This window comes from Nerophis lumbriciformis, linkage group LG11, assembly GCF_033978685.3.
Source record: "Nerophis lumbriciformis linkage group LG11, RoL_Nlum_v2.1, whole genome shotgun sequence".
Classification (NCBI taxonomy): Eukaryota; Metazoa; Chordata; class Actinopteri; order Syngnathiformes; family Syngnathidae; genus Nerophis; species Nerophis lumbriciformis.
Window position 1 is genome coordinate 51958328 of NC_084558.2, and position 24575 is coordinate 51982902.

At 39.8% G+C, this 24575-nt stretch overlaps 2 protein-coding genes across 2 annotated transcripts in view; one reads left to right on the plus strand and one right to left on the minus strand.

Moving 5' to 3' along the window:
• LOC133610208 (membrane-associated phosphatidylinositol transfer protein 2-like) overlaps positions 1-11751 on the plus strand; it is a 178890-nt gene extending 167139 nt beyond the window's left edge. Inside the window, exon 26 of the mRNA XM_061966320.2 lies at positions 11540-11751. The gene's annotated coding sequence lies outside the window, so the exon portion shown is untranslated. The remainder of the gene's footprint in view (positions 1-11539) is intronic.
• The window catches only part of LOC133610209 (kinesin-like protein KIF2A), a 49009-nt gene continuing 30045 nt past the window's right edge, over positions 5612-24575 (minus strand). Inside the window, exons 10-21 of the mRNA XM_061966322.2 lie at positions 22069-22159; positions 21928-21991; positions 21768-21859; positions 21547-21689; positions 18127-18331; positions 13233-13343; positions 13091-13158; positions 12946-13026; positions 11746-11890; positions 11564-11665; positions 7745-7880; positions 5612-7668 (exon numbers count right to left, since the gene is read on the minus strand). Of these exons, the coding sequence (XP_061822306.1) occupies positions 7583-7668; positions 7745-7880; positions 11564-11665; positions 11746-11890; positions 12946-13026; positions 13091-13158; positions 13233-13343; positions 18127-18331; positions 21547-21689; positions 21768-21859; positions 21928-21991; positions 22069-22159 (1324 nt within the window). The 3' untranslated portion in view covers positions 5612-7582. The remainder of the gene's footprint in view (positions 7669-7744; positions 7881-11563; positions 11666-11745; positions 11891-12945; positions 13027-13090; positions 13159-13232; positions 13344-18126; positions 18332-21546; positions 21690-21767; positions 21860-21927; positions 21992-22068; positions 22160-24575) is intronic.

The window sequence follows — 24575 nt, forward strand, 5'->3', positions numbered from 1 at the left end:
TCTTTTTTTGTTTTACTTGTGAATTGTTTTTTAATTGAAGGAAAACTTTTTGTACTTGTGAATTGTTTTTTTATTTGAAGACAAACTTTTTTAAAACTTGTGAATCATTTTTTATTGAAAAATAAGTTTTTTTGTACTTGTGAATCGTTTTTCTAATTGGGAAAAAATGTTTTTTGACTTGTGAATCGATTTTTAATTGAAAAAAAACTTTAAGCTTGTGAATCGTTTTTAATAGAAAAAAAAAGGGTTTTTTTTTACTCGTGAATCACGGTTTAAAGAAATTAAAATGTGCATTAAGTCAACTTTTTAAACTTGTAAATCGTTTTTTAATTGGAAAAAAAAATGTTTGTACTTGTGAATCATTTTTTTAATTGAAGAAAAACTTTTTAAACTTGTGAATCGGTTTTAATTGAGAAAATCTTTTTTTTTTTTTTTTACTTGTGAATCGTTTTTTTAATTGAAAAATAACTTTCTAAACCTGTGAATTATTTTTAATTGAAAAAAATGTTTTTTTAAAACTTGTGAATCGTTTTTCAATTGGAAAACAAACACTTTTTGTACTTGTGAATAGTTTTTTATTGAATTTGTTTTTTTTAACTTGTGAATTTTTTTTTAAATTGGAAAAAAAAGTTATTTGTAATTGTGAATCGTTTTTTAATTGAAGAAAAACATTTTTAACTAGTGAATCGTTTTTTAATTGGAAAACAAAAACTTTTTGTACTTGTGAATTGTTTTTTTATTTGAAGACAAACTTTTTTTTAACTTGTAAATCGTTTTTAAATGAAAACCAAGTTTTTGGAACTTGTAAATCGTTTGTTAATTGGGGAAAAAATATGTTTTACCCCTTTTTAACTGAAGAAAAAAAATTTAAACTTGTGAATCGGTTTTAATTGAGAAAAATCTTCTTCTTTTTTTTCTTGTGAATCGTTTTTTTAATTGAAGAAAAACCTTTTGTACTTGTGAATCGTTTTTTAATTGTGAAAAAAAAGTTTTTTGTACTTGTTAATCGTTTTTCTAATTGGAAAAAATAGTTTTTTGTACTCGTGAATCGTTTTGTTAATTGAAGAATAACTTTTTGTTTTTAATTGAAAAAAATGGGTTTTTTTTAAACTTGTGAATCGTTTTTCAATTGGAAAACAACAACTTTTTGTACTTGTGAATCGTTTTTTAATTGAAGAAAAACTTTTTTAAAACTTGTGAATTGTTTTTTATTCAATTTGTTGTTTTTAACTTGTGAATTTTTCTTAATTGGAAAACAAGTTTTTTGTAATTGTGAATCGTTTTTTAATTGAAGAAAAACATTTTTAACTTGTGAATCGTTTTTTAATTGGAAAACAAAAACTTTTTGTACTTGTGAATTGTTTTTTTATTTGAAGACAAACTTTTTTTTAACTTGTAAATCGTTTTTAAATGAAAACCAAGTTTTTGGAACTTGTAAATCGTTTTTTAATTGGGAAAAAAATATGTTTTTTGTTGTTAACTGAAGAAAAACTTTCGGTTTTAATTGAGAAAATCTTTTTTTTTTTCTTGTGAATCGTTTTTTTAATTGAAAAAAGTTTTTTTGAACTTGTGAATCGTTTTTTTAATTGTGAAAAAAAAGTTTTTTGTACTTGTTAATCGTTTTTCTAATTGGAAAAAATAGTTTTTTGTACTCGTGAATCGTTTTGTTAATTGAAGAATAACTTTGTTTTTAATTGAAAAAAATGTTTTTTTTTTAAACTTGTGAATCGTTTTTCAATTGGAAAACAACAACTTTTTATACTTGTGAATCGTTTTTTAATTGAAGAAAAACTTTTTTTAAACTTGTGAATGGTTTTTTATTCAATTTGTTGTTTTTAACTTGTGAATTTTTCTTAATTGGAAAACAAGTTTTTTTGTAATTGTGAATCGTTTTTTAATTGAAGAAAAACATTTTTAACTAGTGAATCGTTTTTTAATTGGAAAACAAAAACTTTTTGTACTTGTGAATTGTTTTTTTATTTGAAGACAAACTTTTTTGGAACTTGTAAATCGTTTTTTAATTGGAAAAAAAATATGTTTTTTTGTTGTGAATAATTTTTTTAACTGAAGAAAAACTTTTTAAACTTGTGAATCGGTTTTAATTGAGAAAAATCTTTTTTTTTTTTTACTTGTGAATCGTTTTTTTAATTGAAGAAAAAAAATGTTGTACTTGTGAATCGTTTTTCATTGAAAAAAAGTTTTTTTGAACTTGTGAATCGTTTTTTAATTGTGAAAAAAAAGTTTTTTGTACTTGTTAATCGTTTTTCTAATTGGAAAAAATAGTTTTTTGTACTTGTGAATCGTTTTGTTAATTGAAGAATAACTTTTTTAACTTGTGAATAATTTTTAATTGCAAGAAAATTTTATTTTTGCGTATATACATAATGAAATGAAATGTGCAGTAAGTCATCCACATTTAAGCCAAGTTTCTTTTTTTATTATAGCAAATGACATTTTATTGGACTGTGTGAAAATGTTTGATTACAGCGACCCCCAGTGGCCAATAGATGCAGTGCGAGCTCGAAGCTCACCAATGACGGACAATATAAATTAAACACAGTGGCTCTTTTCTGGCTCTTACCTTGTTGTTTTTGTAAATCACTTCAACTTAATGTCCCTCCCCTGCACGCGTCGTTATAAAAGTGACTAAAAAAAACTTCACGTCGCATACATAAATACACCCTTTTTTTTTTTACTGCCTGGTACCGAGTAGTCCCGGTAGTCTCTACTCACTATTGACCGGGTGTTGTTTCTAGTCTTCCCAGTGAGCCGAGCCGATACAATACAGGAGGAGGGTGTAAACGACTGCTGGTCCAAGACATCGTTAGGATACACGGCTAAGAATGACATTTAAAAAAAACAAAAAACATGCTAACGTTGAAATACAGTAAAACCTCGATTTACGGACCTTGCGAGCTCCGTGTGCGAACCTTGTCTCTGTGTACCGACGCTCCGTCCTTTCCTTTTGACATGCGCCTGCAGGCAAAAAGCAGGGCGCAGCAGCTTTGGGGAGGCGGAGCCCTCCATGTCGCTGTGGGTTTTTTTCCCCACATTTTGACAAGTTTTGCCCATTTTGCTAACTCAATATGAGTCCCAAAAAGACAACAGACCGGCGTGGAAAGAAAGAGGAAATCGTCGTGGAGTTAAAATAAATAAATAAAATAAATACTATTAGCAAGGAGTACAATAACGGTGCTCGCAAGTATGGAAGAATTGGCGTTCTACCGTAAATCCCGGACTGTAAGCCGCTACTTCTTCCCTATGCTTTGAACCCTGCGGCCTCTTAAAACGGTGCAGCTAATTTATGGATTTTTCTTCCTAATGTAAATAGTTAAAAAACAACAAGAAGCAAATACACTAAAAAGGTGTGTTATTGTTTGTGCTATGGCGCCATCTTTTGGACGAGTTTGCTGTTCAGACTTCTTTTTTGTCTTTATTCTATCCGTCCATAGCGTTCCTACCCGTGTGGATTCTTGATTTATCACTCCAAGCAAAGTTTGTAAGTTTTACAATATAACTAAAACAATTCTTACTTACTAAATCGTCCCATGTGTGATGTCTGTAGGAGTGTTTTCATGCATGTTTGTACGCGCTATGCTAATGTTGGCATTAGCTAATATGCTAACACGTCAACGAGTGTCTGTGTTAGTATTATTAACTTACAACTTCCATCCATCCATCCATTTTCTACCGCTTATTCCCTTTGGGGTCGCGGGGGGCGCTGGAGCCTATCTCAGCTACAATCGGGCGGAAGGCGGGGTACACCCTGGACAAGTCGCCACCTCATCGCAGTAACTTACAACTTACTTTTTGTATTGTTTCAGTTTCGTAACGTCACCGTGGAGTTATTGAGTCTGTTTAGCTGATTGGAGAGCTAGCTTTTGCAGCTAGCGGGTTCATGGACGATGACTTCTGTTTTGTTTGATCAGCCGTTTTACTGCCGTGTTACGGACATCGTATGGAAACAATTACGGTGTGTAAATAAACGTTTCCAAAATGCGTCTGCGTAAATAACTCATTTCACAACGTATATATCTGCGGCTTATACAGGTAAAAGCCAGTAAATTAGAATATTTTGAAAAAGTTGATTTATTTCAGTAATTGCATTCAAAAGGTGTAACTTGTACATTATATTTATTCATTGCACACAGACTGATGCATTCAAATGTTTATTTCATTTAATTTTGATGATTTGAAGTGGCAACAAATGAAAATCCAAAATTCCGTGTGTCACAAAATTAGAATATTACTTAAGGCTAATACAAAAAAGGGATTTTTAGAAATGTTGGCCAACTGAAAAGTATGAAAATGAAAAATATGAGCATGTACAATACTCAATACTTGGTTGGAGCTCCTTTTGCCTCAATTACTGCGTTAATGCGGCGTGGCATGGAGTCGATGAGTTTCTGGCACTGCTCAGGTGTTATGAGAGCCCAGGTTGCTCTGATAGTGGCCTTCAACTCTTCTGTGTTTTTGGGTCTGGCATTCTGCATCTTCCTTTTCACAATACCCCACAGATTTTCTATGGGGCTAAGGTCAGGGGAGTTGGCGGGCCAATTTAGAACAGAAATACCATGGTCCGTAAACCAGGCACGGGTAGATTTTGCGCTGTGTGCAGGCGCCAAGTCCTGTTGGAACTTGAAATCTCCATCTCCATAGAGCAGGTCAGCAGCAGGAAGCATGAAGTGCTCTAAAACTTGCTGGTAGACGGCTGCGTTGACCCTGGATCTCAGGAAACAGAGTGGACCGACACCAGCAGATGACATGGCACCCCAAACCATCACTGATGGTGGAAACTTTACACTAGACTTCAGGCAACGTGGATCCTGTGCCTCTCCTGTCTTCCTCCAGACTCTGGGACCTCGATTTCCAAAGGAAATGCAAAATTTGCATGGTTGGGTGATGGTTTGGGGAGCCATGTCATCTGCTGGTGTCGGTCCACTCTGTTTCCTGAGATCCAGGGTCAACGCAGCCGTCTACCAGCAAGTTTTAGAGCACTTCATGCTTCCTGCTGCTGACCTGCTCTATGGAGATGGAGATTTCAAGTTCCAACAGGACTTGGCGCCTGCACACAGCGCAAAATCTACCCGTGCCTGGTTTACGGACCATGGTATTTCTGTTCTAAATTGGCCCGCCAACTCCCCTGACCTTAGCCCCATAGAAAATCTGTGGGGTATTGTGAAAAGGAAGATGCAGAATGCCAGACCCAAAAACGCAGAAGAGTTGAAGGCCACTATCAGAGCAACCTGGGCTCTCATAACACCTGAGCAGTGCCAGAAACTCATCGACTCCATGCCACGCCGCATTAACGCAGTAATTGAGGCAAAAGGAGCTCCAACCAAGTATTGAGTATTGTACATGCTCATATTTTTCATTTTCATACTTTTCAGTTGGCCAACATTTCTAAAAATCCCTTTTTTGTATTAGCCTTAAGTAATATTCTAATTTTGTGACACACGGAATTTTGGATTTTCATTTGTTGCCACTTCAAATCATCAAAATTAAATGAAATAAACATTTGAATGCATCAGTCTGTGTGCAATGAATAAATATAATGTACAAGTTACACCTTTTGAATGCAATTACTGAAATAAATCAAGTTTTTCAAAATATTCTAATTTACTGGCTTTTACCTGTATATAAACATATTTTTTTTCTTCTAAAATTTAGTGGGTGCGGCTTATATGCTGGCGCGCTCTATAGTCTGAAAAATACAGTAATTGTGATGAGACCGAACTTTTCTGGAAAAATATGCCAAAGCAGACTTATTTCACAGCGGCGAGAAGAGCTGTTCAGCGGCACCTTTTTAAGGCCCCGCCCCCTGTTCTCCGCCTCTGTCCGCTCCTCCTCTGCCGATGTTGATTTAAGTGGGTATTACTCATTTAAATGTTTATTGTTGTAGCAATATTCTTGTTAGATTGAAGGATTTTTGTGATTTCTGATTGTCTGTGAAGGCACCAAAGGGCACAGTTTAGCTTGTTGTTTAGGTTTGTTAATAAATAGAAAGTGGATTCATTACTCCTTTGTTATGTTAGTTTGATACTCAGTCGTGTAAAGCACTTTATGTTTTGTCCAAAGTAGGGTTGTCCCGATCCCAATATTTTGGTACCGGTACCAAAATATATTTTGATATTTTTCTAAATATAGGGAACCATAAAAAATGGCATTATAAGCTTTATTTTAACAAAAAAATCATATGTTTATTATTGTCATTTAGTCCTTAAATAAAATAGACAACTTGTCTTTTAGTAGTAAGTAAACAAACAACGACTCCTAATTAGTCGTATGCAGTAACATATTGTGTCATTTATACACCTATTATTTTGTACACTTTATGAGGAACAAACTGTAAAACAATATTATTAATCTACTTGTTCATTTACTGTTAATATCTGCTTATTTTCTGTTTTAACACTTCTGTTAAAATTTAATAATCACTTATTCTTCTCTCCTTTGATACTTTACATTAGTTTTGGATGATACCACACATTTCGGTATCGATGTGATACCAAGTAGTTACAGGATCATACATTGGTCATAGTCAGAGTCCTCATGTGTCCAGGGGACGTATTTACTGACTTTATAAACATAATATGAATTTTAAATAAAGGAAAAAATATTTTGTGACGCTAAAAAATACCAATGTAATCATAGTAGTATCGACTATTGTACTTGGTATCATTACAGTGGATGTCAGGTGTAGATCCAATTGTTTACATTAATGAGCTATTGTATCCTCCTACAGTGTGTAGTGAAGCATGTTTAGAGCTATTCCTCGTCCTCCAGTGATAATGCTACTTGTAAGAAACTTTCTTTATTTGTCGCCATGGAGGCCAGGATTAGTGATTTCGAAGTAGCTAAAACACTGAGGATGGATGTTAGCCGCATGTCTTCCTGAGGGTGTTTCAGTGTTATAACTTCACCTTTATCTTGACTTTTTACACCAGAATGCGTCCATTCTCCCTTTTCTGTCTACACACTGTGTCTGCTTGTAAGTACTCTGTGTGTGTGTGCGCTGCCAAACATGCTCCTCTGCTCGTAAAACCAGCAATGTCGCCACGTGTCGACGACGCGCTGTCATGCCCGTTAAAAAAAAAGGATGGGGGGAGTACCGGTATTTTTAAGAGGCAGTATAGTACTGAATATGATTAATTAGTATCGCGGTACTATACTAGTACCGGTATACCGTACAACCCTAGTTCAAAGTGTACAAACCGTCACTAAAATATGGACTTTTGGAACCCATTAATCATATTTACATCGTTTCTTTTGGAGAACTCTGCTTCACTATACAAACTTTTCCATTTACAAACCCTGTTCCAGAACCAATCGAGTTGGTAAATCGAGGTCCCACTGTATTTGCTTTCCCCCTTTTCCTTGTTGGCAGCTCATGTTTTCCACCGATATGTTCAACGCAGTTTTAACGTACAAATCCAGTACTCCGGTTAGTGGGGAAAAACAAAGAATAAGTCAAACACGGAGGACGATGCCCAGCAATGAGGTGTTGACGACACCACGCACAGAGGACTGGAGCTCTTAAATCTGGGCGAGGTCGTGGCCTTCCTTTGGGTCTTTGGTGTGTCTAAAGTGCACGAGGCCTCTTGGGGGTGATTTGTTTGCTCGCTTGCTCCTCCTCCTGCAGCGTGCAGCGGAAGGACTTGACCTTGTCTGCAAGACAACAGCTCCAGACGCTCAAACAAACACACGCACGGAAAGAAGACGCTTTTCCCCCCCCCCCATTTACCTCTCAGTTCGGTCAGGATGTCGATCTTCTGGTCCAGAATCTGTTCCAGCTGCGTGGCGTAGGACTCCACGTCGTAGTCCACCTCCTCCGTCATTTCCAGCAGGACCTTCTCGTCCTCCAGGCAGCGAATGGACTCCTGAAGTGCAAACCGGTCATACCGATAAAAGCCTCCTTTTTGGAGTGAAATTACCGACAAAACTCCACAAACACACAAAAAAATATTTGTACTCACGCCCAATGTTTCGCAAGTAATCAATTCCAAAAAATGATCCGCAAGTAAAAAAAAGTCAAAAAACACTTACAAGTTAGCTTACAGGTTGAGCTTGTTTCCCCTTATTTTTGGCGGTCGGCACCATGCGCAAATAACATGTCGTAGAGTGCGAATTATGGGTGCTCTAAATGCAGGTGTGTGAATCGCGCAGGGTGGAATTTTACTGCCAAAAGTTTTGACTTGAAGAAAATTGCTTTTATACTTAAGAATCGTTTGTTAATTGAAAATGTTTTCTTTTACTTGTGAATTGTTTTTAATAGGAAAAAAAAGTTTTTTCCTTTTTTTTAATTGAAAACTATGTATTGTTTTAACTTGTGAGTTGTTTTTTAATTGGAAAAAAAAAGGGGTTTGTACTTGTGAATGTTTTTTTTAATTGAAGAAAAACTTTAAATTGTGAATCGTTTTTAATTGAAAAAAAAGAGTATTTTTTTTACTTGCAAATCATTTTTTTAACTGAAGAAAATAGTTTATTTACTTGCGAACCATTTTTTAATAAAAGAAAATTGTTTCCTTATGAATAATTTTTTAATGCAGAATTTTTTTGTTACTCTAAAATATTTTTTTTACTTGCAGAATTTTGTTTCACGTATTGTTTTTTTAATTGAAGAAAATTTTCTTTTTTTTTCTTGCAAATCGTTTTTTGCCTGCATTTACCTACTCAGTGGCCTAGTGGTTAGAGTGTCCGCCCTGAGATCGGTAGGTTGTGAGTTCAAATCCCGGCCGAGTCATACCAAAGACTATAAAAAATGGGACCCATTACCTCCCTGCTTGGCACTCAGCATCAAGGGTTGGAATTGGGGGTTAAATCACCAAAATGATTCCCGGGCGCGGCCACCGCTGCTGCCCACTGCTCCCCTCACCTCCCAGGGGGTGATCAAGGGTGATGGGTCAAATGCAGAGAATAATCTCGCCACACCTAGTGTGTGTGTGACAATCATTGGTACTTTAACTTTAACTTTAACTTTAATGTTTTTTTTACATGCAAATGTTTTAATCTGATAAAATTGTTTATTAGCGAATAATATATTTAATTGAAGAACAACATTTTGTTTACTTGCTAATATCATTTTTTTTGAAGAAAAATAGATTTGAGAATTGTTTCTCTACAATGCAGAAATTTAATTTTTCTTGCAATTTTTTTTTTTTACTTGCAAATTTTTTTTAGCTTACGAACTGTTTTAGTAATTATGAAAACATTTGTAATTTAAAAAGATAATTTATTGCAAAATTTAGTTTTAAATTAAAAAAACTTTTTTTTTTTTACTTGCGAACCATTTTTTTAACGAAAGAAAATAGTTTCCTTACTTGTGAATAATTCTTTTAAAGCAGAAAAAGTTTTTTTTACTTAAAATAGTTTTTTTTACTTGCAGAATTTTGTTTCACGTATGAATTGTTTTTTTAATTGAAGAAAATGTTCTTTTTTTTCTTGCAAATCGTTTTATACCTGCAGATACGGGGTTTTTTTTTACATGCAAATGTTTTAATCTGATAAAATTGTTTATTAGCAAATATTTTTAATTGAGGAACACCATTTTTTTTTACTTGCGAATATAAATTTTTTTGAAGAAAAATAGATTTGAGAATTGTTTCTCTACATGTGAGTCATTTTTTTAGTGCAGAAATTTTATTTTACTTGCAATTTTTTTTTACTTGCAATTTTTTTGTAACTTACGAATTGTTTTAGTAATTATGAAAACATTTTTTATTTTTTTTCTTGCAAAATTTATTTTTTAATTAAACAAACTTTTTTTTTACTTGCGAACCATTTTTTTAACGAAAGAAAATTGTTTCCTTACTTGTGAATAATTTTTTTAAAGCAGAAAAAACATTTTTACTTAAAAATAGTTTTTTTTACCTGCAGAATTTTGCTTCACGTATGAATTCTTTTTTTAATTGAAGAAAATGTTCTTTTTTTTCTTGCAAATCGTTTTTTTACCTGCAGATACGTTTTTTTTTACATGCAAATGTTTTAATCTGATAAAATTGTTTATTAGCGAATAATATTTTTAATTGAGGAACACTTTTTTTTTCTTCTTGCGAATATTAATTTTTTGGAAGAAAAATAGATTTGAGAATTGTTTCTCTACATGTGAATAATTTTTTTAGTGCAGAAATTTTATTTTACTTGCAATTATTTTTTACTTGCAATTTTTTTGTAACTTACGAATTGTTTTAGTAATTATGAAAACATTTTTTATTTTTTTTCTTGCAAAATTTATTTTTTAATTAAACAAACTTTTTTTTTACTTGCTAACCATTTTTTTAACGAAAGAAAATTGTTTCCTTACTTGTGAATACTTTTTTTAAAGCAGTAAAAACGTTTTTACTTAAAAATATTTTTTTTTACCTGCAGAATTTTGTTTCACGTATGAATTATTTTTTTTAATTGAAGAAAATGTTCTTTTTTTTCTTGCAAATCGTTTTTTTACCTGCAGATACGTTTTTTTTTACATGCAAATGTTTTAATCTGATAAAATTGTTTATTAGCGAATAATATTTTTAATTGAGGAACAACATTTTTTTTTACTTGCAAATCGTTTTTTTAACTAAAGACAATATTTTATTTACTTGTGAATAATTTTTTATTGCAGAAAATAGATTTTACTTAAAAATAGTTTTTTTTACCTGCAGAATTTTGCTTTACGTATGAATTGTTTTTTTAATTGAAGAAAATGTTTTATATTTCTCTTGCAAATCGTTTTTTTTTTACCTTCAGATACGTTTTTTTTTTTTACATGCAAATGTTTTAATCTGATAAAATTGTTTATTAGCAAATAATATTTTTAATTGAAGAAGAACATTTTTTTAAATTGCGAATATTAATTTTGTTGAAGAAAAATAGATTTGAGAATTGTTTCTCTACATGTGAATACTTTTTTTAATGCAGAAATGTAATTTTACTTGCATTTTTTTTTTACTTGCAAATTTTTTTTTACTTACGAATTGTTTTAGTAATTATTAAAAAAATAAAAATACATTTTTTGCAAAAAAACTTTTTTAATTAAACATTTTTTTTTTACTTGCGAACCATTTTTTTTTAACGAAAGAAAATTGTTTCCTTACTTGTGAATATTTTTTTAAAGCAGAAAAAATGTTTTTACTTAAATAGTTTTTTTTACTTGCAGAATTTTGTTTCACATATTAATTGTTTTTTTAATTGAAGAAAATGTTCTTTTTTTTTCTTCTTGCAAATCTTTTTTTTTTACATGCAAATGTTTTAATCTGATACAATTGTTTATTAGCGAATAATATTTTCAATTGAAGAACTTTTTTTTTTACTCGCGAATATTCTTTTTTTTGAAGAAAAAAAGATTTGAGAATTGTTTCTCTACATGTGAATAATTTCTTTAATGCAGAAATTAAAAAAATATTTTTTTTTTTACTTGAAAATTTTTTTTGGCTTCCGAATTGTTTTAGTAATTATGAAAACTTTATTTTTTATTTTTTTACTTGCAAAATGTATTTTTTAATTAAAAAAGAATGATTTTTTGGGCGTGAGTGAAACGTGTGTGTGTGTTTGGCAGTAATGTCACTCCATAGGTCCTTACCTGGAAGACGGCCCTGTGGTCCTCCAGAACCTGCTCCTCCATCTCCACCAGCTGCGAGACGGCTTCATGGAAGGTGAAGAGCTGCGGGGAAACCTCCTCTTCCTGCGCACCCCACAAAAAACACGCGTGGCGTTACATCAAGTGTCGTCCCTTGGACCCCAGGACCCGCCTTCTTGACCCACGTTCTGCTCGCAGAGCAGCTTCAGGTCGTCTCTCTGCGGAGAACTCCCCACGCCCCATTGGGCCTCCAGGACCTCCAGCTGGTTGGCGTGTCCTTCCAGATGAACGTCCACCACGGCCGCCGGCTCCACCGACAGCTCCTTGACGCTGGCCAGACAAAGTGGGCGAGCGTGAACGTCCAACGTGGTAAGACAAGTAATAGCACTGATACATGACAGGAAGTAGCAGTGAGATGGGACAGGAAGTGGAACTAAGTAGTGTTATCGCAAAGGCACCAGACAGGAAGTGTGTATAGGTTGGACAGGAAGTAGCAACAAGACAAGTAGCACTGATATATGACAGGAAGTAGCAGTGAGATGGGACAGGAAGTGGAACTACGTAGTGTTATCGCAAAGGCACCAGACAGGAAGTGTGATTAGGTTGGACAGGAAGTAGCAACAAGACAAGTAGTAGCACTGATACATGACAGGAAGTAACAGTGAGATGGGACAGGAAGTGGAACTAAGTAGTGTTATCGCAAAGGCACCAGACAGGAAGTGGAAGTGTGATTAGGTTGGACAGGAAGTAGCAGCAAGACAAGTAATAGCACTGATACATGACAGGAAGTAACAGTGAGATGGGACAGGAAGTGGAACTAAGTAGTGTTATCGCAAAGGCACCAGACAGGAAGTGTGATTAGGTTGGACAGGAAGTAGCAGCAAGACAAGTAGTAGCACTGATACATGACAGGAAGTAGCAGTGAGATAGGACAGGAAGTGGAACTAAGTAGTGTTATCGCAAAGGCACCAGACAGGAAGTGGAAGTGTGATTAGGTTGGACAGGAAGTAGCAGTGAGATGGGACAGGAAGTGGAACTAAGTAGTGTTATTGCAAAGGCACCAGACAGGAAGTGGAAGTGTGATTAGGTTGGACAGGAAGTAGCAACACGACAAGCAGTAGCACCGATTCATGACAGGAAGTAGCAGTGAGATGGGACAGGAAGTGGAACTAAGTAGTGTTATCGCAAAGGCACCAGACAGGAAGTGGAAGTATGATTAGGTTGGACAGGAAGTAGCAGCAAGACAAGTGACAGGAAGTGGAACTAAGTAGTGTTATCGCGAAGGCACCAGACAGGAAGTGGAAGTGTGACGGAAATGGTAGCCAGAAAGTAGCAGTGGAACAGGACAGGAAGTGATGTCACAGGAAGTTGCTCAGTGTTCTTACTCGTAAGTCGGAGAGAGCTCCGCACGTCCACCGCTGTGCGAGAAGGGAATGTCTGAAGGACTGATCCCAAACTCCTTCACCCTGGAAGCACAGAGAGGACACACCTTACCGCCGCCACTCGCTAACCACGTGCAGAATGCCTCACCTGTTGGCGTATCGGAGCGTGTTCAAGGTGTTTTCGCAGGACGCCATGCCGGGAGAGATGGTGGCAATCTGCAGAGGAGGGACAACAGCCCCCTGAGTCAGAGGCGGCGTGTCCCGATCCCGCGAATCTAGACGGGTCTTACCATGCACGTCCGAGAGTTCTCCCCGATGAAGGAGTCCCGAAGCACTTGGGTCAGCTTGCTGGCTCGGAAGGGAGTGTGCGGTTTGTTCCGACCCAGAGCTCGGATGCACTCCTACGGAACCACGGTTAACGTCGTCAGAGTCCGCGTGAGAACACCAAGTAGGGCTGGACAATTCATCAGATTTCCATTTTGATTACCGTATTTTTCGGACTATAAAATCCTTTCATTTTCTCAAAACTCGACAGTGCGCCTTATAACCCGCTGCGCCTAATGTACGGAATAATTCTGGTTGTGCTTACCGACATCGAAGCTATTTTATTTGGTACATGGTGTAATGATATGTGTGACCAGTAGATGGCAGTCACACATAAGAGATGCATGTAGACTGCAATATGATGGCAGTGACACATAAGAGATGCGTGTAGACTGCAATATGACTCAAGTAAACAACACCAACATTTTATATGTTCCATTGAAAATATAGAACATTACACACGGCGCTCAGAAATCTTTCAAAATGTTTTAGTAGGACTTTGGTAAGCTATGAAGCCGCACCGCTTGATGGATTGTAGGAGCATTTCGGCTACCATAGTCAGACGTACTGTGCTTCAACATAGGAGTATTTTTATGGTGTGTGTATAAGGTAAAACATTATCTGGCGTTTTGTTTCGCGATATTATGCAAAAGCAACTTTTCTTACATTCTGGTACCTGTTGATGTGTATTTGGGATCCGCATAAGTCCTGAAAAATGTGTGCGCGTCCGCCTTTGTAGTCCGTGCCGACACTGTAGTCGATAAGCTTCTTCTTTTTCTCTATCTTCTTGTTGTGTGACATTCATCCTCCACTGTTACCATTTATAATATAAAGTAGTGTAAAGTTCACAACACCAACATTTTATATGTTCCATTGAAAATATAGAACATTACACACGGCGCTCAGAAATCTTTCAAAATGTTTTAGTAGGACTTTGGTAAGCTATGAAGCCGCACCGCTTGATGGATGGTGGGAGCATTTCGGCTACCATAGTCAGACGTACTGTGCTTCAACATAGGAGTATTTTTATGGTGTGTGTATAAGGTAAGACATTATCTGGCCTTTTGTTTCGCGATATTATGCAAAAGCAACTTTTCTTACATTCTGGTACCTGTTGATGTGTATTTGGGATCCGCATAAGTCCTGAAAAATGTGTGCGCGTCCGCCTTTGTAGTCCGTGCCGACACTGTAGTCGATAAGCTTCTTCTTTTTCTCTATCTTCTTGTTATGAGACATTCATCCTCCACTGTTACCATTTCTAATATAAAGTAGTGTAAAGTTCACAACACCAACATTTTATATGTTCCATTGAAAATATAGAACATTACACACGGCGCTCAGAAATCTTTCAAAATGTTTTAGTAGGACGTTGGTAAGCTATGAAGCCGCACCGCTTGATGGATTGTGGGAGCATTTCGGCTACCATAGTCAGACGTACTGTGCTTCAACATAGGAGTATTTTTATTGTGTGTGTATAAGGTAAGACATTATCTGGCGTTTTGTTTCGCGATATTATGCAAAAGCAACTTTTCTTACCTTCTGGTACCTGTTGATGTGTATTTGGGATCCGCATAAGTCCTGAAAAATGTGTGCGCGTCCGCCTTTGTAGTCCGTGCCGACACTGTAGTCGATAAGCTTCTTCTTTTTCTCTATCTTCTTGTTATGTGACATTCATCCTCCACTGTTACCATTTCTAATATAAAGTAGTGTAAAGTTCACAACACCAACATTGTATATGTTCCATTGAAAATATAGAACATTACACACGGCGCTCAGAAATCTTTCAAAATGTTTTAGTAGGACTTTGGTAAGCTATGAAGCCGCACCGCTTGATGGATTGTGGGAGCATTTCGGCTACCATAGTCAGACGTACTGTGCTTCAACATAGGAGTATTTTTATGGTGTGTGTATAAGGTAAGACATTATCTGGCCTTTTGTTTCGCGATATTATGCAAAAGCAACTTTTCTTACATTCTGGTACCTGTTGATGTGTATTTGGGATCCGCATAAGTCCTGAAAAATGTGTGCGCGTCCGCCTTTGTAGTCCGTGCCGACACCGTAGTCGATAAGCTTCTTCTTTTTCTCTATCTTCTTGTTATGTGACATTCATCCTCCACTGTTACCATTTCTAATATAAAGTAGTGTAAAGTTCACAACACCAACATTTTATATGTTCCATTGAAAATATAGAACATTACACACGGCGCTCAGAAATCTTTCAAAATGTTTTAGTAGGACTTTGGTAAGCTATGAAGCCGCACCGCTTGATGGATTGTAGGGGCATTTCGGCTACCATAGTCAGACGTACTGTGCTTCAACATAGGAGTATTTTTATGGTGTGTGTATAAGGTAAGACATTATCTGGCGTTTTGTTTCGCGATATTATGCAAAAGCAACTTTTCTTACATTCTAGTACCTGTTGATGTGTATTTGGGATCTGCATAAGTCCTGAAAAATGTGTGCGCGTCCGCCTTTGTAGTCCGTGCCGACACCGTAGTCGATAAGCTTCTTCTTTTTCTCTATCTTCTTGTTATGTGACATTCATCCTCCGCTGTTGCCATTTCTAATATAAAGTAAAGTTCTTACTTAAATCTGTCAGTAAACTCGCCATGAAAGCACTAAAACATACCGGTGTAGTGAGTTGACATTATTCACCCAAGGAACTTTAGTTATTCGAGAGTTCCGGTCAGACGTTTTTTTCACGCGACACATTTCTTGTGTTGTTGTTGCACTAGTGAGCCACGGATGAGGAGAATATTGATTGAAGTAAAGTCTGAATGTCATTAAAACAGTTAGCTCCATCTTTTGACACTTCTTCCACTCCCGTCCTTGCACGCTACACCGCTGCAACAAAGATGACGGGGAGAAGACGCTGTCCAAGTGGAGGCACGTAAATAAGACCGCCCACAAAACGGCGCATCCTGAAGCGACTGTCAGAAAGTGACTTGAAGATGATGTGTAAAACAAAATATTTGTAAATATAGGTCTGCTAGCGATAATTTATCCCTGAACAATGTGGAGACAACCGCTTGAAACTAGGAAGCTAAAGCTAGAAAGAACAATCCATACACACATAACACATTATATCTGCTTGTGTTGTTGTGAACGACATCATCCATGTTACATCAATGCACAAACAATCCATACACACATTATATCTGCTTGTGTTGTTGTGAACGACATCATCCATGTTACATCAATGCACAAACAATACATACACACATAACACATTATATCTGATTGTGTTGTTGTGAACGACATCATCCATGTTACATCAATGCACAAACAATCCATACACACACAACACATTATATCTGCTTGTGTTGTTGTGAACGACATCATCCATGTTACATCAATGCACAAACAATCCATACACACATTATATCTGCTTGTGTTGTTGTGAACGACATCATCCATGTTACATCAATGCACAAACAATCCATACACACATTATATCTGCCTGTGTTGTTGTGAACGACATCATCCATGTTACATCAATGCACAAACAATCCATACACACACAACACATTATATCTGATTGTGTTGTTGTGAACGACATCATCCATGTTACATCAATGCACAGACAGTCCATACACACATTATATCTGCCTGTGTTGTTGTGAACGACATCATCCATGTTACATCAATGCACAAACAATACATACACACATAACACATTATGTCTGATTGTGTTGTTGTGAACGACATCATCCATGTTACATCAATGTACAAACAATCCATACACACATAACACATTATATCTGCTTGTGTTGTTGTGAACGACATCATCCATGTTGCATCAATGCACAAACAATCCATACACACATTATATCTGATTGTGTTGTTGTGAACGACATCATCCATGTTACATCAATGCACAAACAATCCATACACACATTATATCTGATTGTGTTGTTGTGAACGACATCATCCATGTTACATCAATGCACAAACAATCCATACACACACAACACATTATATCTGCTTGTGTTGTTGTGAACGACATCATCCATGTTACATCAATGTACAAACAATCCATACACACATTATATCTGTTTGTGTTGTTGTGAACGACATCATCCATGTTACATCAATGCACAAACAATCCATACACACATTTTATCTGCCTGTGTTGTTGTGAACGACATCATCCATGTTACATCAATGCACAAACAATCCATACACACACAACACATTATATCTGATTGTGTTGTTGTGAACGACATCATCCATGTTACATCAATGCACAAACAATCCATACACACATAACACATTATATCTGTTTGTGTTGTTGTGAACGACATCATCCATGTTACATCAATGCACAAACAATCCATACACACATTATATCTGCTTGTGTTGTTGTGAACGACATCATCCATGTTACATCAATGCACAGACAATCCATACACACATTATATCTGATTGTGTTGTTGTGAACGACATCATCCATGTTACATCAATGTACAAACAATCCATACACACATAACACATTATATCTGCTTGTGTTGTTGTGAACGACATCATCCATGTTACATCAATGCACAAACAATCCATACACACATTATATCTGCCTGTGTTGTTGTGAACGACATCATCCATGTTACATCAATGTACAAACAGTGGTCGCAACTTTAAAAGGAAAAACTGAATGTTATTGTTTTATTATATTGCTATTATTCTAATTTATTGTTGTTACTATGATGAATATTTACTTGATCTTTTATTTGTTACTAATAATATTTGACGTGGATGTTTTCAAATGATTGAATAATCGTGTTGTTGTTCACTATCAATCAAAATAACGGCGATGATTACTTTGGTCCAGCCCTAGCACCCAAGTCTTACGCGGGACTTTACCTTGAGGGCCAGCAGGCTCTTGTTGATCTCGGCCCCTTCCAGGCGGGTCTGGCGGTCGGCGCTGGACGTGTCGGCGCCCCTCTCGTTGCCCGCCAGGTCGATGAGCGAGAACTTTCCGTGCATCTTGCCCCGGCGCCGCAGGATAATCTGGAAGACGGCGTGGCTGCGGGACGAGTGGGCGTTGGCCGAGGTCTGACCGGACGTCCTGGAGAAGAAGGGACAGACGTCTTCATCTCGGGATTTTGGACTTGTTTTCCTTGCCTGGATGTGGGTTCAGATCAGGGGATGTCGCCGTGGTTTCTTCTTCCGCTTATCCAAGGTCTGCCAGCCTAAGCAGAGAAGCCCAGACTTTCCTCTCCCCTGCTACTTCGTCCAGCTCCTGCCGGGGGATCCCGAGGCGTTCCCAGGCCAGCTGGGAGACATAGTCTCTCTACCGTACCCTAGGTCGACCCCGTGGCCTTCTACCGGATCTCCAGGGAGACATTCTGACCAGATGATTGAACCACCTCATCTGGCTCCTCTCCATGTGGAGGAACAGTGGCTTTACTCTGAGCTCCTCCCGGATGACCGAGCTTCTCACCCTATCTCTAAGGGAGAGCCCCGCCACCCGACGGACAAAACTCACCCGGTATCTTGTCTTTTCGGTCATAACCCAAAGTTAATGACCATAGGTGAGGATGGGAACGTAGATCGACTTGTAAATTGAGAGCTTTGCCTTCCGGCTCAGCTCCTTCTTCACTACAACGGATCGGTACAGGGTCCGCATCACTGAATATGCCGCACCGATCTGCCCGTCGATCTTACAACCCACTCTTCCCTCACTCATGAACGAGACCCAGAGGTACTTTAACTCCTCCACCTGGGGCAGGATCTCGTTCCCAACCTGGAGATGGAATTCCACCCTTTTCCGGACGGGAACCATAGACTCGGACTTGGAAAGGCCGATTCTCATCCCAGTGGTTTCGCACTCAGCTGCGAGACCCAGAGGTACTTGAACTTCTCCACCTGGGGCAGGATCTCGTCCCCAACCTGGAGATGGAATTCCACCCTTTTCCGGACGGGAACAATAGACTCGGACTTGGAAAGGCCGATTCTCATCCCAGTGGCTTCGCACTCAGCTGCGCGACCCAGAGGTACTTGAACTCCTCCACCTGGGGCAGGATCTCGTCCCCAACCTGGAGATGGAATTACACCCTTTTCCGGACGGGAACCATAGACTCGGACTTGGAAAGGCCGATTCTCATCCCAGTGGCTTCGCACTCAGCTGCGCGACCCAGAGGTACTTGAACTTCTCCACCTGGGGCAAGATCTTGGCCCCAACCTGGAGATGGCACTCCACCCTTTTCGGGCCCGGAACCATGGACTCGGACTTAGAAAGGCCGATTCTTATCCCAGTGGCTTCGCACTCAGCTGCGCGACCCAGAGGTACTTGAACTCCTCCACCTGGGGCAGGATCTCGTCCCCAACTTGGAGATGGAATTCCACCCTTTTCCGGGCGAGAAACATGGACTCGGACTTGGGAAGGCCAATTCTCATCCCAATGGCTTCACACTCAGCTGCGAGACCCAGAGGTACTTGAACTCCTCCACCTGGGGAAGAGTCTCGTCCCCAACCCGGAGATGGCACTCCACCCTTTTCTGGGCGGAAACCATGGACTCGGACTTGGGAAGGCTGATTCTCATCCCAGTGGCTTCGCACTCAGCCGCGAGACCCAGAGATACTTGAACTCCTCCACCTGGGGCAGGATCTCGTCCCCAACCTGGAGATGGCACTCCACCCTTTTCCGGGCAGGAAACATGGACTCGGACTTGGGAAGGCCGATTCTCATCCCAATGGCTTCACACTCAGCTAGGAGACCCAGAGGTACTTGAACTCCTCCACCTGGGGCAGGACCTCGTCCCTAACCCGGAGATGGCACTCCACCCTTTTCCGGGCGGGAACCATGGACTCGGACTTGGGAAGGCCGATTCTCATCCCAGTAGCGTCACAGTCAGCTGCGAGACCCAGAGGTACTTGAACTCCTCCACCTGGGGCAGGATGTCGTCCCCAACTTGGAGATGGAATTCCACCCTTTTCCGGACGGGAACCATAGACTCGGACTTGGAAAGGCCGATTCTCATCCCAGTGGCTTCGCACTCAGCTGCGCGACCCAGAGGTACTTGAACTCCTCCACCTGGGGCAGGATCTCGTCCCCAACTTGGAGATGGAATTCCACCCTTTTCCGGGCGAGAAACATGGACTCGGACTTGGGAAGGCCAATTCTCATCCCAATGGCTTCACACTCAGCTGCGAGACCCAGAGGTACTTGAACTCCTCCACCTGGGGAAGAGTCTCGTCCCCAACCCGGAGATGGCACTCCACCCTTTTCTGGGCGGAAACCATGGACTCGGACTTGGGAAGGCTGATTCTCATCCCAGTGGCTTCGCACTCAGCCGCGAGACCCAGAGATACTTGAACTCCTCCACCTGGGGCAGGATCTCGTCCCCAACCTGGAGATGGCACTCCACCCTTTTCCGGGCAGGAAACATGGACTCGGACTTGGGAAGGCCGATTCTCATCCCAATGGCTTCACACTCAGCTAGGAGACCCAGAGGTACTTGAACTCCTCCACCTGGGGCAGGACCTCGTCCCTAACCCGGAGATGGCACTCCACCCTTTTCCGGGCGGGAACCATGGACTCGGACTTGGGAAGGCCGATTCTCATCCCAGTAGCGTCACAGTCAGCTGCGAGACCCAGAGGTACTTGAACTCCTCCACCTGGGGCAGGATGTCGTCCCCAACTTGGAGATGGAATTCCACCCTTTTCCGGACGGGAACCATAGACTCGGACTTGGAAAGGCCGATTCTCATCCCAGTGGCTTCGCACTCAGCTGCGAGACCCAGAGGTACTTGAACTCCTCCACCTGGGGAAGAGTCTCGTCCCCAACCCGGAGATGGCACTCCACCCTTTTCCGGGCGGAAACCATGGACTCGGACTTGGGAAGGCTGATTCTCATCCCAGTGGCTTCGCACTCAGCCGCGAGACCCAGAGATACTTGAACTCCTCCACCTGGGGCAGGATCTCGTCCCCAACCTGGAGATGGAATCCCACCCTTTTCCGGACGGGAACAATAGACTCGGACTTGGAAAGGCCGATTCTCATCCCAGTGGCTTCGCACTCAGCCGTGAGACCCAGAGGTACTTGAACTCCTCCACCTGGGGCAGGATCTCGTCCCCAACCCGGAGATGGTACCCCACCCTTTTCCGAACGGGTACCATGGACTCCAATCCAGTAAAGCTGAGGATCCTGGTCAGTTGAAACCATCAGGACCACATCATCCGCAAAAAGCAGAGACCTAATCCTGCAGCCACCAAACCGGATCCCCTCAACGCCCCGACTGTGCCTAGAAATTCAGTTCTCATGAAGCTCACGTCACGCACCTGCAGCTGTTCCCCACTTCGATGAGCTTGAGGACGTCCTCCGTGCATTTGACGTCGCGCTCCTGCAGCCCGACCACCTGCACCTGCTGCTTGCCGTCCTCCAGGACCCGCAGCTTGGCTTTGCGGTTCAGGAGGTCGAACACCTTGAGGGGCGAGACGAACACCGGTGAAGACCTCCCCGAAGGAACCCGCGCAAGACAACCGCCAATCGTTCGACTTGCCTTCCCGCTGTAGATCTCGAAAAAGGTGGCAAAGACCTGGAGGTCCAGCTTCTTGTAGATCGGTTTCTTAAGCATGACAAAGACGTCTCGGGCTGCGGGGGGACAAGGCGACGTTAGTTCAAGTTAGGACGCGTCGCCGTGACGGCAGCGGGCGAGAGACCTGACAAGGCGTAGATCCCTTTGGAGCAGTCCTGGTTCTTCCCGGAGAAGTCCCCTCCCATCGTCTGCCGGAAGACACCGGTCAGTCAGGACAGGGGTGGACAGGCTGGCAGAGCATTTTATCGGCGTTGGGAAGACTCACGTGCGTTTTCCCACTTCCTGTTTGCCCGTACGCAAAGCAGGTCGCCATTCCTCGCTCGAAGATGGTCTCCACCAGCGGCTGAGCCGTGAACCTGCGAATATTTGGACTATAAGCCGCTACTTTTTTCCTACGCTTTGAACCCTGCGGCTTATTTATGGATATTTTTTTTTTTTGTAAATAAGACCGAGCAAATAGACTGAAAAGGTGTGTTGTTGTTTGTGCGATGGCGCCATCTTATGGACGAGTTCGCTCACTGCGGCTGCTGCTGCACTGCTCTTCTGCTTGGACTAAGGTTTCAACTGGACTTGCCGCTCTGTCTCCTATCCGAGTTTTCATTCGTCGCTCCAAGCAACGTTTGTAAGTTTTACAATATAACTAAAACAATTCTTACTTACTAAACCGTCCCGTGTGTGACGTCTGTAGGAGTGTTTTCATGCATATTTGTACGTTTAAGATAGCGGCGTTAGCATTGGCTAATATGCTAACACGTTTTACGAGTGTTTGTGTTAGTATTATTAACTTACAACGGTATTCTTTTTGTATTGTTTTAGTTTCATAATTTCACCAAAACATCATAGTGGAGTTATTGAGTCTGTTTAGATTGGAGAGCTAGCTTGCTTGGGTCCATGACCATGACTTCTGTTTTGTCTGATCGGCCGTTTTACTGCCGTGTTCTAAATGAATATGCAAACAATCTTTCTGTATAAATAACTCATTTCACACCGTGTATATCTGTGGCTAAGATATAGAAATTATTATTTTTCTTCTAAAATGTTGTGGGTGTGGCTCTGTTTGAAGTGCCGTTCCCGCTTCTGGCCGTCCATAGCGTTTCTGCTCGTGTGGATTCTTCATTCATCCCTCCAAGCAACGTTTGTAAGTTTTACAATATAACTAAAACAATTATTTCTTACTAAACCGTCCCGTGTGCGACGTCTGCATATTTGTACGTGTAAGCTAGCGGCGTTAGCATTGGCTAATATGCTAACACGTTTTACGAGTGTTTGTGTTAGTATTGTTAACTTACAACGGCATTCTTTTTGTATTGTTTTAGTTTCATAAATTCACCAAAACATCATGGTGGAGTTATTGAGTCTGTTTAGATTGGAGAGCTAGCTTGCGCAGCTAGTGGGTCCATGACCATGACTTCTGTTTTGTCTGATCGGCCGTTTTACTGCCGTGTTCTAAATGAATATGCAAACAATCTTTCTGTATAAATAACTCATTTCACACCGTGTATATCTGTGGCTAAGATATGGAAATGATTATTTTTCTTCTAAAATGTTGTGGGTGTGGCTCTGTTTGAAGTGCCGTTCCCGCTTCTGGCCGTCCATAGCGTTTCTGCTCGTGTGGATTCTTCATTCATCCCTCCAAGCAACGTTTGTAAGTTTTACAATATAACTAAAACAATTCTTACTTACTAAACCGTCCCGTGTGCGACGTCTGCATATTTGTACGTGTAAGCTAGCGGCGTTAGCATTGGCTAATATGCTAACACATTTTACGAGTGTTTGTGTTAGTATTATTAACTTATAACGGCATTCTTTTTGTATTGTTTTAGTTTCATAATTTCACCAAAACATCAGAGTGGAGTTATTGAGTCTGTTTAGATTGGAGAGCTAGCTTGCGCAGCTAGTGGGTCCATGACCATGACTTCTGTTTTGTCTGATCGGCCGTTTTACTGCCGTGTTCTAAATGAATATGCAAACAATCTTTCTGTATAAATAACTCATTTCACACCGTGTATATCTGTGGCTAAGATATGGAAATGATTATTTTTCTTCTAAAATGTTGTGGGTGTGGCTCTGTTTGAAGTGCCGTTCCCGCTTCTGGCCGTCCGTAGCGTTTCTGCTCGTGTGGATTCTTCATTCATCCCTCCAAGCAACGTTTGTAAGTTTTACAATATAACTAAAACAATTCTTACTTACTAAACCGTCCCGTGTGCGACGTCTGCATATTTGTACGTGTAAGCTAGCGGCGTTAGCATTAGCTAATATGCTAACACGTTTTAGGAGTGTTTGTGTTAGTATTATTAACTTACAACGGCATTCTTTTTGTATTGTTTTAGTTTCATAATTTCACCAAAACATCATAGTGGAGTTATTGAGTCTGTTTAGATTGGAGAGCTAGCTTGCGCAGCTAGTGGGTCCATGACCATGACTTCTGTTTTGTCTGATCGGCCGTTTTACTGCCGTGTTCTAAATGAATATGCAAACAATCTTTCTGTATAAATAACTCATTTCACACCGTGTATATCTGTGGCTAAGATATGGAAATGATTATTTTTCTTCTAAAATGTTGTGGGTGTGGCTCTGTTTGAAGTACCGTTCCCGCTTCTGGCCGTCCGTAGCGTTTCTGCTCGTGTGGATTCTTCATTCATCCCTCCAAGCAATGTATGTAAGTTTTACAATATAACTAAAACAATTCTTACTTACTAAACCGTCCCGTGTGCGACGTCTGCATATTTGTACGTGTAAACTAGCGGCGTTAGCATTAGCTAATATGCTAAC